The sequence below is a fragment of the Zootoca vivipara genome, chromosome 8 (genome assembly GCF_965207765.1).
Source record: "Zootoca vivipara chromosome 8, rZooViv2.hap1.1, whole genome shotgun sequence".
Lineage (NCBI taxonomy): Eukaryota > Metazoa > Chordata > Lepidosauria > Squamata > Lacertidae > Zootoca > Zootoca vivipara.
This window is the reverse complement of record NC_142591.1, coordinates 54,561,397-54,579,379: the sequence shown is the minus strand read 5'-3', so window position 1 is coordinate 54,579,379 and position 17,983 is coordinate 54,561,397. Positions and strand designations below refer to the sequence as shown.

Genomic DNA, 17,983 nt, shown 5'->3' with positions numbered 1-17,983 from the left:
CAACCATTTAGTAGGCTGTAAAAATAGCTTCTGCAGACACTGTTTTTAAAAAGAGCAATAAAAGAAGAAAATACCTTATGTAACTTACCTGGATCAAAATTGTCTCCAAAAATTCTTTTAGCAGGAATCTTCAAGTTCATAGTGGGAAATTGTTTCTTCAGCTGAAATACACAAAGTACACAGGTAGTTTAACTTTGGAGTATAGATACCTTTCAGACATAGTTGTATTGGCAGAGAGGGTCATTCCTTGATTCAATTTTAGCACGACTCCCTTTACTTACTGTATTATACAGTTTATCAAACTCAGCGTATCGCCTGAAGACGAACCATTCATTATTGCCAACTGAGACCAAAACTTTGTAAACCTGTAGGGATACAAAAGTAAAATTAGTGAGAAATGCAAAGATTAAAATAACACAGTTGTGAGTTAATGAACCTGTGTATGTTTGTTGCTTGTTTACCTGCTATTTAATCTTTGAGCCTGAGTTTTATACATAATTACAGGATGAGACTGAAAGCACACTGCATTCTCCAATACAGGGCTGCTGAACACATTAGAATTTTTCAACATGAAGATACCAAGAGCGTCAGTGCAGAACACCCAAAACAGAGGCTCCAAGTAAATGCCACAGCAACTTGTAGTCAATAAGAGCTTATTGTTAAAATTTCATATATAGAACAGCATGTTTCAGCATTGCTATCTCCTGTTAAGTATCTTGGATCCCTGGACCTGTGAGAAAAACATGACTTATGGAACGGGATTTTCCTTTCTCCTTGTTCCCACGGTGCTCAGCAAAGAGTCAGTCTTGAATGCTAGGGAATCATTAGAGACGTGTGGAGGCTGCAGAAGGGTGGGAGAGTCAGCAAAGGTTTTGGCTTCTCTTGTACAAATGGATATGCCTTTCCACTTGTGCTAGATATTTTTTGATCTACGCCAGTAAAAACAGACTTTTACAATATTTCCAGGGCCTAACATCCAGGGAAACAAAATGTTTCTAGGGGTAGCCTTTAAATTAAACTTTAATGAAAGCAAAAAGTTGCAGATATAAACTATAGAGTTGTGTTAGATCTATCCTGAAAAGGTTGAAAATGTACAGTAGTTAAGCAATTGCATAAAAAGAATGTAGTGCAAGAACAGTAACCTTCCATAATAACTGAACTGTGCATGATTAGAGAACATATTCTCTGGAACAGCCACTATTTATAGTGGGCAGGACTAGATGCTGCAAAGCTGTACATGTTATATTAAATGTATGATTTGCAAATTTACAACGGAGACTCTTGATTCAAAGGAAACATTAATTTGCACATAGCTTTGCTAGGTACATTTTTAAAGGCAAATTCTACTTTGTATGGTCATCAATTATTCTTAGCTACTTGCAAATCAAGAAAAAAATTCATAGTAGTATACATATTCAGTACGTATATATGGCAAAAGGAAACGATGTATAAATAATAGTACAGTGGTACCTCGGGTTACAAACGCTTCAGGTTACAAACTCTGCTAACCCAGAAATAGTACCTCAGGTTAAGAACTTTGCTTCAGGATGAGAACAGGAAATTGTCCTCCAGCGGCGCAGCAGCAACAGGAGGCCCCATTAGCTAAAGTGGTGCTTCAGATGAAGAACCTCCAGAACCAATTAAGTTCTTAACCAGAGGTACCACTGTACAGATTAAGAACTGGAGTAGCTGGTAATGTGTTACTAATGGCATATTGATTGCTGCCAAGTGGAAACTCCCAACCATTCCAACTATAATGAAGTAGCTTAACAAGGTTTGTCACACAAAGCTAAACTAGAAAGAGTTTGATGTATGGTATGTGCAATTATAAAAATCCTTTTTGTTGTCTCATACCATCTATTTGCTAGGTACTGTCTAGACCATCATAATTTAATTTTAATATGAGTTGCCACATAATGAGCATACTGCAAAGTAAAAATATAAGTATGCAAATGAGATAAAAATAGGTTGAATGTGTTGATTATTTGGGTTTTTGTTTTTAGTAGAAACTAACACGTATCACTAATCAAGGTTTCATAAATCAGGTAACAGCCCAACCTCTTAAGATACTTTTCCAACAAAATTATTTATTGCTAGAAACATTCAGGAAGTGCAGCTCATTAATTCCACAGCAGAATCAGCATACCCTCTGGGTCTCAAAGAATTATGAAAAAACAACAACTATTAAATCCTGAGTTTGCACTTACTTTGGAATTCGAGAAACCAATTTAGAAGGTCATAATGTATGTTATGTGAACTCAGATCTCTGAATGGATTTATCTTCCTCCTCACTTTAATGTGGCCACAGGGAGCTCTAGGTTTTGTTTATTTGTTTTTAAATACATTGTGTGCTTTTGGTTTGTTGTTGATGTTTTTAAGAACATTTTCAAATAAAAATATAATAACAATTAAGTAAATGTAAAGAATGTTTTTGTCCTCATTTCTTTAACTACAATCAAGAAGACATTCACTCTTAATTGGTCAATCCATGTAACACTATATCCCTTAATCCATATGAAACAGAGGACTCACAGTTCATTTCCAAAATAAAAATACAGTTTAGACTTTATAACTTCCTTATCAATAATAATAATAATAATAATAATAATAATAATTTATTTGTACCCTGCCCATACGGCCGGGTCTCCCCGGCCACTCTGGGCGGCTTCCAACAAATATTTAAATACATTAAAATGTCACACAGTAAAAACTTCCCTAAACAGGGCTGCCTTCAGATGTTTCCTAAATGTCAGGTAGTTAGTTGTTTTTCTCTTTGACATCTGATGGGAGGGCATTCCACAGGGCGGGCGCCACTACCGAAAAGGCCCTCTGCCTGGTTCCCTGTAGCTTTGCTTTTCGCAATGAGAGAACCGCCAGAAGGCCCTCGGCGCTGGACCTCCAGGGGGAATGATGGGGGTGGAGACGCTCCTTCAGGTATACTGGGCCGAGGCCGTTTAGGGATTTACATGTCAGCACCAATACTTTGAACTGTGCTTGGAAACGTATCTATTTATGTTATTAATGGGAACCACTTTTCCTTCAGCAGTCCTGAAGGAGACATCTTGACCTTAATCCTTTTCAGTTTTCCCCAACACTATATTACCCCTCCAGGCAGCAAAACAACCTGCAGTGGGGGGGGGGAAGGAGGTACCCATCATGCTTTGTCCCCCCTCCCTGATTCTAAGAGCAGCTTGTGGGAGGGGTTATATTAGGAATGGTGTAGGAGGAAATCTCCTCTTTACTTCTCCACTCAATATTTCCCTATTCGCACATCACAATCCTGACACTTCCTGTTAGGCCCGTTTTGATATAACAAGGTCCATTTGTAAGCTCTATTTTGATCTAACAAGGCTTCTACTTTGGCTACATCAAGGAACAGTATTTTCCTTTGGAGGTAACGAGAGACTGCTACAATATATTTGATGGAGGGGGTGCTAGAGAGGATAGGAAAAGTGTTATGATGGTCATCATCATTCAGCTGCAGAGGAAACTGCTCAGCAAAACAAAATCAGACCATGTTTTTGAAAGAAGTACTAGGTTGTCGTCGTTACAATCCAGCAGATTTCCAAAACCTACTGAAGAAGAATACTACTGAAATATTGTTTAGTCCAATAACAAAATACAGAGGGTTGTCCAATGCCAAAATTACACACAGAATAAAAATACAAATCACATCCAGAGAAGCTACCGGGTTGGGGTGGGGAGAAAGAACAGGAAACAATGAAAGGGAAACAGAAGCAAAAGGCACCAAGACTAACAAAGAGGGGAAATAGTGTAATTTAATGTGTTTGTACTCAATGGGGTTTTTTTAAATAAAAAAATCCACTGTCTATGCTGTTGCTTTCTGCTTTTTATAATGCTAATCAGCAACTTACATAAATTTGAACTGCTATGCAGTTCAGATGTTTAAAAGCCTTTAACAACATAACTGTTACAATATCCTTATGCTGCACATTTTTATGTGTAATAAATTCTACAGTAAGCATAAAGTCAGAGTTAAGACATTAACCTTCACACCCAAATTTGCATATATGCTAATAGGCATGATTTGGAAACAACACTAAACATATTTTGTTTTAAGGGATCAATCAACATCAGGCTTGCTTCTTGTTACATCTGAACTGAGAATCCTAGTTAATCTGAACGATGGTTTGTTGAAACAAGCCAGAATAATAAATGATGCTTTGATTCTGGCTTGTTTCAATAAACTACCGTTTAAACCAGGCATAGGCAAACTCGGCCCTCCAGATGTTTTGAGACTACAATTCCCATAATCCCTGACCACTGGTCCTATTAGCTACGGATGGTGGCAGTTGTAGTCCCAAAACAGCTGGAGGGCCGAGTTTGCCTATGCCTGGTTTAAACTAACCACAGTATTTGGATGTGTAAACAGGGAGCACATACTTCTAATCTCTTCCTCATGCAGGAAGGGAGGGCAAGCCATGTCAGCCCAAGGCTTGCTCACATAGTGCTAAATAATGGCTCAACATTACATCCAAACCACGCCATTAATTGAACATGAAAAGGAGCACAAGAATAAGCCCCTATTGACTGCGAAAAGTGCTTTAGGCTCACATACTTACAGTAAATCTTTTTTTCTTCACTCTGTGTTCATCAGAGCTGTGGATGCTAACACTTGGGCAGCTTTCCTTGACATCCATTATATGTTGTCTTTGGGCAAAAATTCAAGATCACCACACCAGGTGTAGCAAAATGTAGAAAATGTCAGCAGTATTGATCTAAAACATGCAGCCTCTCTTGTGTAAATTTAAATTCCATCATGCAAACCTTAAATAAAACGAAACAAAAAGTTCAGCAGGTGACTGGTTTGAATCATGGCTGCAAACTGAATTTTAAAGATTTTCTAAATAAAGGTTATCTTTCCATGTTTCTATAAAGTGAAGATGATACAAGTGAGATGTCGTGGGAACTGGAGGGGAGTCAAGTGTTAATAATAATAGCAGCGTGGCTATAGTAAGGCTTGGTGGCTGTATATGCAGACACAAGAAATGTCTCCTCCCCTACTCATATGCACACTATGCACCAGTTGTGTTAGGTACTATTAACTCCAAAATACCACCATCACCAAAACATGGTTGGTAAATAATGAAATACTACTGTAACTTATTTATGTAACATATATGATATATTCATAGAGCTTTTCATGCATTTTCTTATTAATCCTTACAAGAGGAATATAACATAGGTTAGTATTATTATTATATTACAGCTAGGGTCACAGAAATAAAGGTTTGCCTAAAGTCTCGTGGTTAGTCTGTGGCTAAGATGAGATTTAATATAGGAACTTCCTTGCTCAAACTTGCAGGCAGGCATTCTGTTTGTTTATGTATGCTTGTTTACTCAAAACTAAATCCCTACCTGTGATGGGAATTGGTAAGAGGATACATTGGTAAGAGGATACACCCCCCTGCAATTCAAGAATATGCAGCTGTCCCGGATGGGGATCGAACCTGCACCTTGGCGTTATTAGCCCCATGCACTAAACAACTGAGCTGTAACTTTATTCTCTGCTACTATGCTACTCTACTTCTATGAGGAAAGTGCATTTCCACTAGACTTCTGAATATATGATACATGGAAGCTGCCTCTACCTTCATAGTTTGTGGATTGTTTTGTGAGCAATGCCTACATGTGTACAAAAGGTGCTGTCAACACATTAAAGCAGGGAGTGCAATTCTGCTCCTCTTCTCTGCATTTTGACAATGTGCAAATGACTCTTATTTCCAGTGAGTTGTTGCAACTCTAATCTAGAGGCAGCAGTTTGAGGTTCTTGCTTTGGTGCTCTGACCATTTTCCTTAATTTATCCCCTATTTATTTATTTATTAAATAGCCTGATATATTTGTAATAGCAAGGTAATTCTGAAGAACAAAAACATTTCTATCACCATCCAAAAGTGGTGATTCAGTACCTAAAATGTGTTTTGTTATTAATCTAAAGTGGGTGAATTATCCGTTTAACTTGTGCTACTATAGTAGGAAGCTTATTAAGACCTACTCTCATGGGCGTACCCAGGAACAAATCTAGGGGGGGGGGCAAGCCATGGTCATCCAGGTTGTGACATTTCAGCACGGAAAAGGCGAATGAAACCAAAATTTTATTATATATAATTATAGCAGTGTTTTATTACGGTAGTTATTACAATTATTTGCTTGAATTTTTTTAAATTTCTATTCTAATTACATGTCTTATACTAATATCATTTTTCTTGGGTTTGAAGAAAATGTTGAGGTTTGTTTGGTGCGGCCTTTTTACGTACCTGGACTAAACAAACCGGCAGTTGTGTGGTATAGTAATGCATATACAGTCCTTCCACCATGTGCACTGGTTAAAGCAGACTACTGTGCTACACAAACTCTTCACCGGGAACAAAACTGAATTCAATAACCACATATTTTAAAGATGTAGGAAAATTAAGGAGTACTCTCACCGGAAGAGAGTATGGAAGGGTGCCCCTCTTTCCCTCAGAAAATGTTGAAGATTGTGGTGTTAAGCGACCCCCAAGCTACATCTCCTCCTGGTGGTCATCTAGTCCCGCCCCCTGTAATGCAAGAACATGCACCTATCCCATATGGGGATTGGGCCTGCAAAAATTTGGCTTTATCAGCACTACTATCCTGCCAACCAATAATATGCAGCTTGCCCAAACGGGGATTGAACCTGCATCATAGGGGTTATCAGCACTATTATCCTGTCAACCCAGGAATAGTACCTCAAAGTTTTGATGGGACCCTGGGGGTCATCTAGTCCAACCCCCTGTACCGCAATAATATGCAGCTTTCTCATATGGTGAAAGAGCAATTGCCAAAACAAATCTGATAAAAGGGGCCCGAGGCTATGCACAAAGAGGGGGTAGGGTAGGGTAGGATTAGGGTAATTTAGCTGCTGGCTACAAACTGTCAAGACTCAAGCTCTTAAGCAGCAGTTCAGCCCAACACAGGACTGCATGGCGATCAGGGAAACAAAGAAACTAGGATTAGAGTGATTTAGCTGCTGGCTAGAAAGGGACTTTACGATGCAAAAAGCAACAGAGGTGACCCAGCAATCCTTCCCTGTCCCAGGGAATGGTCCACACTGAGGATGAACACTGCAACTCCGCTCTCCGCTGCCGGCTGTTTTTTTTGCTGCGTGGGAGCTTCCCCCCTTTTTTTGCTTCTCTAGGGAGGGGCAGCTGCACCCCCCTGCCCCATGCTGGGTACACCCATGCCTACTCTGTACACTAAGGCATTTAAAGAAGTACTGTATGACCAAATAGATTAAGGCAGTGCTATACTAGGTCAAATTTAAATGATTATATGCAGGCATCTAGAGCAACAAAATATGCAGAAACAAAAATATGCAGGAAACTGTGTTGTTCCATGGGGGGGGAACAGTCCCACAGTCACAAAATAATGTTACATTAGGGCAAACTAAAATAATGGTTCTTTCAAAGTTTAGCAGAATTGTTCTCCAGTCTCTATCTTAAAAAGTTGAGGAATGTAAACAGATGTTGGTAGGAGCCCCATCTGCAACATTTAAGAAAGTGATTGACGAAGTTATAGGACAAGTTGTGTCTAGAACTAAAGATCCCAGATTTCAACATGGCAAACTGGAACAAAGTATCAATGGCTTCCTCTCTCTTTCAAAAGCAAAAACAAAATTAAAAAATTCATTCCAATAGCACCTTAGAGACCAACTAAGTTTGTCACTGGTATGAGCTTTCGTGTGCATGCACACTTCTTCAGATACCAATGACAAACTTAGTTGGTCTCTAAGGTGCTACTGGAAGGAATTTTTTTATTGTTTCGACTACGCCAGACCAACACAGCTACCAACCTGTTTCAAAAGCTAGTACAGTAGTTATTGCAATCTTTCTCTAGCATTAAAAAAAAAGCACTTATGGCCCCTTGTTAGGCACAGAGAACATGACTGTTATTGTATTAGTAAAGCTGATACCGTTTCAAGTTGTCAACATATAATACCCAGTCTAAATAGTATACACCTACAATAGTTCCCATCTTAAAATAGAAGTCTATGTTTCAATTGTATGTGCTCTCCCATTTTTCCATAAACCCACTGTGATGTAATTCTCCTGTTAGGGAGACACCCATGTTTGTGTTGGCTGAAGTGACAAAGCACTTCAAAATTCAGTTATGAGGCTTGTTTTAAACATCCTACTAAAATATAGATTATGATGAGCCAATTTAGTTTTGTGCTCAGAATTATGTTGCTTCTGAGAAATTCAAGGTTATAAAATAGGTTTGTTTGGATTTAGCAGGCACTGACAGAAAAGCAATACATTACCAAGAGCAACGAAAAAATATTTTCTCTTGATCTACACCGGCTTACTCAAAAATTGAGAGTATGATCAAGGCAAATGTAAACAATCAACTGTAGATCAGTCTCACTAATTTAAGAGTTAAAATATGTAATTAAGTTGCTTGTATTAAAACACACACACAATGGAAAATTGCATAAATACAGCTAGATTGTGTCTTATTTTTCTGTCAGAATTATTTTGTGCATCAAAGCTAACTCAAATTTGCTCCAATTCTCACGTACTGCCATTCTGGTGTGTTAATTGGTTAATTTTTAGATTGGTTAATTTTTAGAGCAAGCCATTTAAACTAAAAAAGCCTTTAAACAATATTACTTAAATAAAACAAAACTTTGCATTTAAATACAACATGCTTCAATCCATTTGAATAGCTTTAATAGGTATTTCTAAGACAAGCAGACACTCAGAGGCCCACATTCATGTACATACTGTGAATTAATGCCCCACATTTCTGTGCAAACATGCTTGTCTTCTCAACCAATTTTTTTTTGGGGGGGGGGGGAATGCAAGCAATTGTTTTCAGCAAATCTGAAAACAGCCACGAGAACCAGTATGGAATTCTGGACAGAGGATGTTGGACTTTTAAGACCTGTCTTCCGAACAGGCATCCATAGGTGGCAGAACTGGCATCCATAGGTGGCAAGGAGTTGCTGGCAGAGGAGTTGCTGGCGGGCTATGAGCCCTCCCCGGGAGCAGCAGGGGGCATGGTGTCATCAGGATTCCTGGCTGCGTTACACTCCATGGCCGACCAATCAGATCGACCTGGGGGTGTGACTCACCTGGAATTAAACCTCCACACAGCTGGGTTCGGTTTCTCTTGTCTCCTGCGCCAGATCTCTCCCCCCCCCCGCACTCGCCCTAATTTTATGCGCTCTCCATCTTGGCCTTGCTATGGACTACGGTTGGTCGCCTGTTTGTAGGGGCCAGATAGGAATTTTCCCACTTGGCAAATTGGCACCAGCCATGTGGTTTTCGCCTGCCTTGTAGCAATTGTTACAACTTTGTAAGATTGGCAGTTAGGCATTGGTAAACATGGTGTGTGGGAGGTGAGGTTGTGGCCTTCAGTTGCCCCTCCTCTTTAAGGGTATTCTGTTAAAGGGATGTGGGGGTGTGGTTCCTGCCCGAAGCCCGGATATGGGCTAGACTTGAGCCATGCTACAACCCCATCGGGGACCCTGGGGGGCGGGGCTCACAATTTATGTACATCAATAGGGCTCCCCCTACCAGTGGCTGACCCCTATGAGACTACCTGTGTGACGGGCAGGAAAGAGATATAGTCGGTTCAGTTCCAATGCCTAAGCCAAAACCGCTCGCATCTGTAACCAACAAAGTTGTGGCCTAATTTATCCCATTAACCAAAAACACTGGTGTTTGTTTCATTAGCTAAGGAATGGGGGCGGGGGGCTCAGCGGCTCGCCGTACAACAAGCTACTCACCAGCTCTCAGCCACAGTTTCTAATCTATGAAAGGAAAACTGCAACCTACACCCAAAGCTGGTTGTTAGGACAAACAATAATGTAAATAGCACCTTTAACACGTATGAAAATGGTCAACAACAATCACCTGACTTTTGTTCCCTTTATGAAGTATTTAAGACCAAGGTTCCCACTCACGAGGATAACTCTCAGTTATTTAGAGATAAGATAGGCCATTCTAAAGATTACAGAGTTTCTTGTGGAATATGGAGAACAAAACAAAGTAATCAAGCTCAATTCATGAGATAATCTGGAAAAGATGGAAATCCATTAATAGTTGCTACTAGCTCTGAAAACAGGAAATAAGAACAGATGTATAAAGTATTGTAAACCACCTAGCATCCTGGCTTGAGCTGTTGTTTCTAGCTATCTTTTCTGCTTAAGAACATCCTTCTTTCAATTAACAGTCAGAGCTTATGAATTCAGCCAAGGTTTTATTACACATAGTATTTTAAAATGCAAATATACCATGCATATTAATGTTTTCATCAAGAAATGAAATGGAGTTCATACACAGAGCAGGAGGCTGAATTATCAGAGAAGTATGCTAACTATTCCCGCCCCCCCCCCCAAAAGTGGACATTGCAGCAACATATAATTAGAGAAATAGTTAGTACAGAGAGCCCATGTGGTATACTGGTTTGAATGTTGGACTAGAACTTGGGAGACTAGGGTTCAGATTCCTTTTTTTTCTTGAATAATTTTTTTCTTGAATTTTACATAAAGAGAAAAAAAGAAAAAAAGAAAAATTTAAAAAAGAAATACAAAAGTACAAAAAACAAAAATGACAATATTATCACATCTTATTTCTTCAAACTTCCTCACTTCCCCTTCTTACAGTCCTTATTAATAATTAACTCTAGGGTTCAGATTCCTATTCAGCCATGACCTTGGGCCAGTCACTGTCTCTCAGCCTAACCTACCACACAAAGTTGTGGTGAGAATAAAATGAGAAGGGGAAAAACCATGTATGCCACCACCTTGAGCTCCTTGGAGTACAGGTGAGAAATCAATACATAAATGAACTAGCAGAGAGGTACAATGATATGACCTCTCTCTCCAAATATTGATTTGTGTGGGTATCATGTCCAATCCTCAGACAAGCAGGAGAACTTCCTGCCTATTTGTCTTGATACACTTCTTTGACCATAACAAGAATGTAGGTTTTGACCTTGTTGGGGTTGGGATTTTTCCGAGCTCTTGCCATAGTGGTCCCATCACTAGGGATTTGACAGTGAGAATAATGTCATTAAATTGAATCTGTACACACCAAATGTCAATGTGGACCCTGCTCAGGCAGCTTATTGCCTTTGTTTCCAACGAGTTGCTAAACTCAGCAAAGGACTCAAAAGTCAAAAGAATAAAGTGCCTCCAACTCTGAGAAGATTAAAGAAGAACAAGTACATGTTGTACCTGAACGACTCTTGGGCATGAATTCCAGGAATTAGCATTAAGTAACAGGCTTTTCCTAGTCCAGGAATGTAATGTAATTCAAGGCTGGTGAGACAGGGAAAAAATCTGCAGTGAATACTTGCTGATTCAGATGGGAACTTCCTTGCAAAAGCGTGGTCTGTACAGACCAATGCTGCTCCCACATGTCATTTTGATTTGGTCCCATCTGTAAAAATCATAGCATAACTGTGGCATGAATGATTTTCATAAAGCATCTGTTGGAATCTCAAGGAGCATAGCAGTCTTGCAACTCTTCCCTTCCCCCATCAATAGTTTATATCAGGGGTGTCCCAACAAGTAGAACAATCTACTGGTAGACTGCAGGGTGTCCATGGTAGATCACAGTAGATCATTGGACTTGCCCCCCAAAAGCTCAACAACTTTGGCAGATCACTGCCAGTTTTTATATAGTGGGAGTTGATCTCAGTCTCTTAAAAGTTGGATATGCCTGGTTTATATGAAGGTTTTTCCATTATGTTTATTTCAACACGGGAGAAAAAGGTAATAAGGAAAGTTTGGATTGTATATCTTTACAGCAAAGCAAAACTGTTAACAAAAAGAAACTGTAAACCAAGTGAGATTATTTGCAGGGATCCCTTACCTTTTAGTCTCTTGGGAGCAAGTTACAAATCCAGCAATAGGTAACACTGGAGATGAAGAGCTTGCAAACCACAGCTTTGTAAAGATCAATTCTGGCTGCAGGACAGACCTACACACAGCAAAAAAATATTAAGTTAAAAGAGACTAACCAATCAATATTACTTATTAGCTGTTTAATCCATTTTTGTCCATATTTAGTATAGCCCTATTAAAAATTGGCAAATTGGTTATTAATTTGAAAGCACTTTCAATGAACCAAGCACAGCCAAGTTCAGACTATTACTAGTTCTTAAAGAAGCTATTCTTAAATACCTTATCTCTGTTGGAAGAAGCAACAGTCTAATTAATACTCATTGTACTGAGAGGAAAAAGTCACCAAAAGGTTAATGAATCTATGCCCAGGAAGTTAAGTGGCCTTCTTGAGTTGTGAATTTAGTTTCTCTTTCGCCTTTACTCCTTGCTTCTGCAGTAACCAGTAATAGCTGATTATAGGTTTATAGTTTATGCTTACAGCTGCACCTGCTTTCCTTGTGATGCGTGAAAAACCTACTCTGAAACAATTTATTAAACAGGACTTTCAATGAAGGCTGTTCATTCATAGACGTTTTCTTTCAAAATGAATATGACATGGTGCATTTACTGTTGTTGTTGTTGTTTAGTCGTTTAGTCGTGTCCGACTCTTCGTGACCCCATGGACCATAGCACGCCAGGCACTCCTGTCTTGCACTGCCTCCCGCAGTTTGGTCAAACTCATGTTCGTAGCTTCGAGAACACTGTCCAACCATCTTGTCCTCTGTCGTCCCCTTCTCCTAGTGCCCTCCATCTTTCCCAACATCAGGGTCTTTTCCAAGGATTCTTCTCTTCTCATGAGGTGGCCAAAGTATTGGAGCCTCCTCATGAGGTGGCCAAAGTATTGGAGCCTCAGCTTCACGATCTGTCCTTCCAGGGAGCACTCAGGGCTGATTTCCTTAAGAATGGATAGGTTTGATCTTCTTGCAGTCCATGGGACTCTCAAGAGTCTCCTCCAGCACCATAATTCAAAAGCATCAATTCTTTGGCGATCAGCCTTCTTTATGGTCCAGCTCTCACTTCCATACATCACTACTGGGAAAACCATAGCTTTAACTATACGGACCTTTGTCGGCAAGGTGATGTCTCTGTTTTTTAAGATGCTGTCTAGGTTTGTCATTGCTTTTCTCCCAAGAAGCAGGCGTCTTTTAATTTCGTGATTGTGCATTTACTACAAACGAGTAAAAACAGGACAGCTAGACTACTCATCATGAGACATAAAATTAGTACCTTGCATCACAACGTGAGTTATCCCAAATAATAGTGTAGAAATGTTGGACAATTGTTAACTTGGTCAACTATGCAAACAACTTCCCATGCAGCCATTTTAAATCCCAGACAGTTGTCGTGTCCACTCATTCTATCCCGTTAGAGGTGGGGCACATGGGGTGGGGTGGGGAACCGTGCAGCTGGGCATGCAATATTTTAACTAGAGTTCCCATTAGGTGTTGCTGCTGGGCAGGCTTTGCCTGACCATACATGACAGCTTCTGCAACACTGCTATTGTTTCTCCAGAGACAGAAAAGCCTAAAAGAGGTGAAATTGACAAGTTCCTTATCAGTTTCAAATCATGGTACTGTGGAGGGTCTTCCTGCATAGGAAAATGGATCTAGCTTAATTTTTATCCCCTCTAACCAAAAACAAAAACTGTGTGTGTACAGCGAAAGAAAGGTAGAGCATTCCACATTTTTTACTTCATTTTTAAGTGAAATGGACAAGGTTCCTCTGTCCACTGAACTCTGGAGTATGTCTATACTTTCAAGGCAAAAAAACAGAGTTTGCTTTAAAACTGAAGTAAATATCTGTACTGAGTCCTGCTACGACACAGCACAGAAAAGAGATGTTATTCAACTAAGTTTTACTCAAAGCAGATCCACTGAAATAAATGAATATGACTAAGGTAGATCCATCAACAGCAATAGGTGTACTCTGAAATACTACCTTATGTTTTTGTGTTTAATTAAAAGGCCTGAAATATCAGATTTGTGGGCTGGGGACAGGGAAACCTTTGGACCATTTATAACCGAAGTAATTTATAGTCAAAGAAAATCTATTTGGAATTTTGAAACAAATAAGGGTTAACTGCTAGGCACAGCAGCTCTTCAAAATTCATAGTCACATTAAGGTTATGTGCCTGCTAGCTTTAAAGCACCTGACTGCATGAATGATACAGCCAGTGGCTGAACTGTGACACTTCTAGTGACTGAATGTAGCTCAAAGGTCTCGAAACAGCAAACAGACTGTCTTGTAAAACAGACTGTTCAAGTTCCAAAACCACAGAAATTACTGGGGGAAACCACAACATCCTGTCAACTTGTCCTGGAGATAAATGGGTGGGAATTTATCAGGCTACATTTGCAGTCTTCAGATACCAGCTTGTCTAATTGTTACTCGCCACACAGACTGCAAACAAAGCAAGATTTTTCCAGTAAATGGAAGGGAGAACTGAAAACATCGCCCCACTTCAAAAACTAGGAACTGAAACCATAAAGGGATGACTACACAACTGTGAAGGAAAGATTGGATTTTTCAAGTGTGTCAGTTTAACCTGATCAGCCCCATATTTCCACAACCGAAAGTTTCGGTTTTCCTTGACCATGTGCGGATGCAGGCAAATTTCCTTTGGGCATTAAAGTCCATCATCCAGCAGCAGTCACATCAAAATCCCCCCCCCCCCCAAGCCAGCTGCTTGTCACTGTTGTTCACGTAGGTGCTCAACTTCCTGCAAGAAGACTTGTCTCACACGGGTACTCAAACCAGAGATTAACCAGTTAAAAAGCAGGAAAGACTATGGCCTCACCATTTCAACACAAGGAAACTTTACAGTTTTCCTATGTTGCATACTTTTGTATGATTACTTAGTACAGTATAAACCTGCCCTGCCTTGCTATGGCTTCCCCCTGCACCTTTCATTCTCCCTATGATGATTCTGCTGCCTAACGCAAATATTCCTCTTTGATTGAGACTGTTGTGTATTAAAGTAATAGCACAGCCAAGTATGTACTGTAATATAGAGTTTATTGTAGTGTATTACAGAGTTTATTTGAATGTACAAGTTCCAGCGGGAACGTCTATCATTTGCTGGTTCAGAGTGCAGGATTTGGATCCACTGCCGGATTGGTTTCCGCTGGAGGGAATCCTTGCCATTGGTTCCCGCCAAAATGTGTCTTTCCCCTGCTAGTTCTCTGTTACTATATAAGCCCTAGTTTTCCCCATTCCCTGCGTTCTGGCTCTTACCTGTTCTTTGAAGTAAAGAGATGTTGTACCAGATCCTCGCCTCCTGTTTCTTATTTGCACTGAGCTGAAATCACTGAAGACCCACTACACTGTTGTTGTTGTTGTTTAGTCGTTTAGTCGTGTCCGACTCTTCGTGACCCCATGGACCATAGCACGCCAGGCACTCCTGTCTTCCACTGCCTCCCGCAGTTTGGTCAAACTCATGTTCGTAGCTTCGAGAACACTGTCCAACCATCTCGTCCTCTGACATCCCCTTCTCCTAGTGCCCTCTATCTTTCCCAACATCAGAGTCTTTTCCAGGGAGTCTTCTCTTCTCATGAGGTGGCCAAAGTATTGGAGCCTCAGCTTCACGATCTGTCCTTCCAGTGAGCACTCAGGGCTGATTTCCTTAAGAATGGATAGGTTTGATCTTCTTGCAGTCCATGGGACTCTCAAGAGTCTCCTCCAGCACCATAATTCAAAGGCATCAATTCTTCGGCGATCAGCCTTCTTTATGGTCCAGCTCTCACTTCCATACATCACTACTGGGAAAACCATAGCTTTAACTATACGGACCTTTGTAGGCAAGGTGATGTCTCTGCTTTTTAAGATGCTGTCTAGGTTTGTCATTGCTTTTCTCCCAAGAAGCAGGAGTCTTTTAATTTCGTGACTGCTGTCACCATCTGCAGTGATCAAGGAGCCCAAGAAAGTAAAATCTCTCACTGCCTCCATTTCTTCCCCTTCTATTTGCCAGGAGGTGATGGGACCAGTGGCCATGATCTTGGTTTTTTTGATGTTGAGCTTCAGACCATATTTTGCGCTCTCCTCTTTCACCCTCATTAAAAGGTTCTTTAATTCTTCCTCACTTTCTGCCATCAAGGTTGTGTCATCTGCATATCTGAGGTTGTTGATATTTCTTCCAGCAATCTTAATTCCAGCTTGGGATTCATCTAGTCCAGCCTTTCGCATGATGAATTCTGCATATAAGTTAAATAAGCAGGGAGACAATATACAACCTTGTCGTACTCCTTTCCCAATTTTGAACCAATCAGTTGTTCCATATCCAGTTCTAACTGTAGCTTCTTGTCCCACATAGAGATTTCTCAGGAGACAGATGAGGTGATCAGGCACTCCCATTTCTTTAAGAACTTGCCATAGTTTGCTGTGGTCGACACAGTCAAAGGCTTTTGCATAGTCAATGAAGCAGAAGTAGGCGTTTTTCTGGAACTCTCTAGCTTTCTCCATAATCCAGCGCATGTTTGCTATTTGGTCTCTGGTTCCTCTGCCCCTTCGAAATCCAGCTTGCACTTCTGCCACTACACTACAGAGACGCTAATCATTAAGGAGAGACCAGGAGTGTGTGCTTGTGTGTGTGTGAGAGAGTGTTTCTTGAGGCCTCTTTATTCTAAGAGTACATGTACTTAACATGATTTGCACTTGAACAAATAGTTGTTTTCTGCAACCAGGAACATTAATGAGCCTCCTGAGCAAAGAGCATCACAGGAACCATGTAGTATTGGAAGCTTTTATTGTTGTGTGTTTGGGGCATTTTACAAGCTTTCCCACTTTTAAATTTAATTAATGCCTTGTTAAACTCATATAAACTTAAATTCCATTTTAACTGGACCTTGGATTTATTGGCCCACCCATACTTGCTCTATCTAATATGAAAGTTGGCTCTACCTAATTAGTGGATTCCTCTAATAAATGGAGTTTAATTAAGCAGTCTAATGGTCTGACTAATTAAGACAGTAGCAGCTACTTGATATTATTACTACTTGGTGGAGGTCAAAGGTTGCCCAGAAAGTACCTGGATACGTTAAGGAATAAACCTACACTGTTCACTAAAGTGGTCTATTGTAGGGAAAGAAAAATCAGAGTTACAGCAAATCCCAAAAGTAGACACCAATATTCCTCAAGCAGGACATTTTGTTAGTGGCAAGATCACAAATAGAATCGAAATAGCTAGCAGACTGGAATGAGGAGAATCGTACACTAGCAGCAAGGGGGTCTACACATTGCCTGAAAGTGTCCTACGTTTCTTTTGACGACCTTTTCTGGCTCACGGAGCAAAATGAATTATCTTCAACGTCTAAATTATGCAAATACCTATTACATTCTGTTGCAGAGATAAGGGCTGCTGCGTTCTTGAGGTCAGATAAAGAAGTGTCCTTGAGCATATGCAGAGCAACATGCCATGCCATACAGTTGTGGGACTATAACTCTCATCATCCATCTCCATTGGCCATGCTGTCTGGGGTGATGGGAGCTGAAGTAAAGCAACATCTGGAGGGCACCAGGTTCACTACCCCTGCTCTACTGACATCCAGGTGTTGGTGCTGACCTTTAAAGCCCTAAACAGCCTGGGCCAAGTATACCTGAAGGAGCGTCTCTACCCCCATCACTTAGCCCAGACACTGAGGTCCTCCTCCGAGGGTCTTCTGCTGGTTCCCTCACTGTGAGAAGTGAAGTTACAGGGAACCAGGCAGAGGGCCTTCTCGGTAGTGGCACCCTCCCTGTAGAACACCCTCCCTTCAAGTGATAAAGAACTAAACAACTTTTAGAAGACATCAGAAGGCAGCCCTGTTAGGAAGTTTTTTAAGTTTGATGCTTTATTATGTTTTATATATTCTGTAAGCCACCCAGAGGGAAAACCAGCCAGATGGGTGGAGTATAAATATTATTATTATTATTATTATTATTTATTTATTATTATTATTATTATTATTATTATTATTATTATTACTACTACTACTACTACTACTACTATTAACCTGCTGTTCATACTGTCCTCCCTTTGCCATGTTTAGCGGGAAATAAAAGCAAACAAAGGG

At 40.2% G+C, this 17,983-nt stretch overlaps 1 protein-coding gene across 21 annotated transcripts in view; it reads right to left on the bottom strand.

Annotated features, from left to right (window-relative positions):
* The window catches only part of SGK3 (serum/glucocorticoid regulated kinase family member 3), a 62,139-nt gene that overhangs the window by 14,143 nt on the left and 30,013 nt on the right, over positions 1–17,983 (bottom strand). For 6 of the 21 annotated variants that reach the window (XM_088676343.1, XM_088676331.1, XM_035124802.3 and 3 more), the window contains 4 exons: positions 11,866–11,973; positions 4,584–4,788; positions 282–365; positions 89–161 (listed from right to left, as the gene is read on the bottom strand). In XM_088676343.1, coding sequence (XP_088532469.1) covers positions 89–161; positions 282–365; positions 4,584–4,661 — 235 coding nt within the window. In that variant the 5' untranslated portion in view covers positions 4,662–4,788; positions 11,866–11,973. Of the gene's footprint in view, positions 1–88; positions 162–281; positions 366–4,583; positions 4,789–9,900; positions 10,063–11,225; positions 11,431–11,865; positions 11,974–17,983 lie in introns of all 21 variants that reach the window. The other 15 variants (XM_088676334.1, XM_088676333.1, XM_088676340.1 and 12 more) reach the window with 7 other exon arrangements.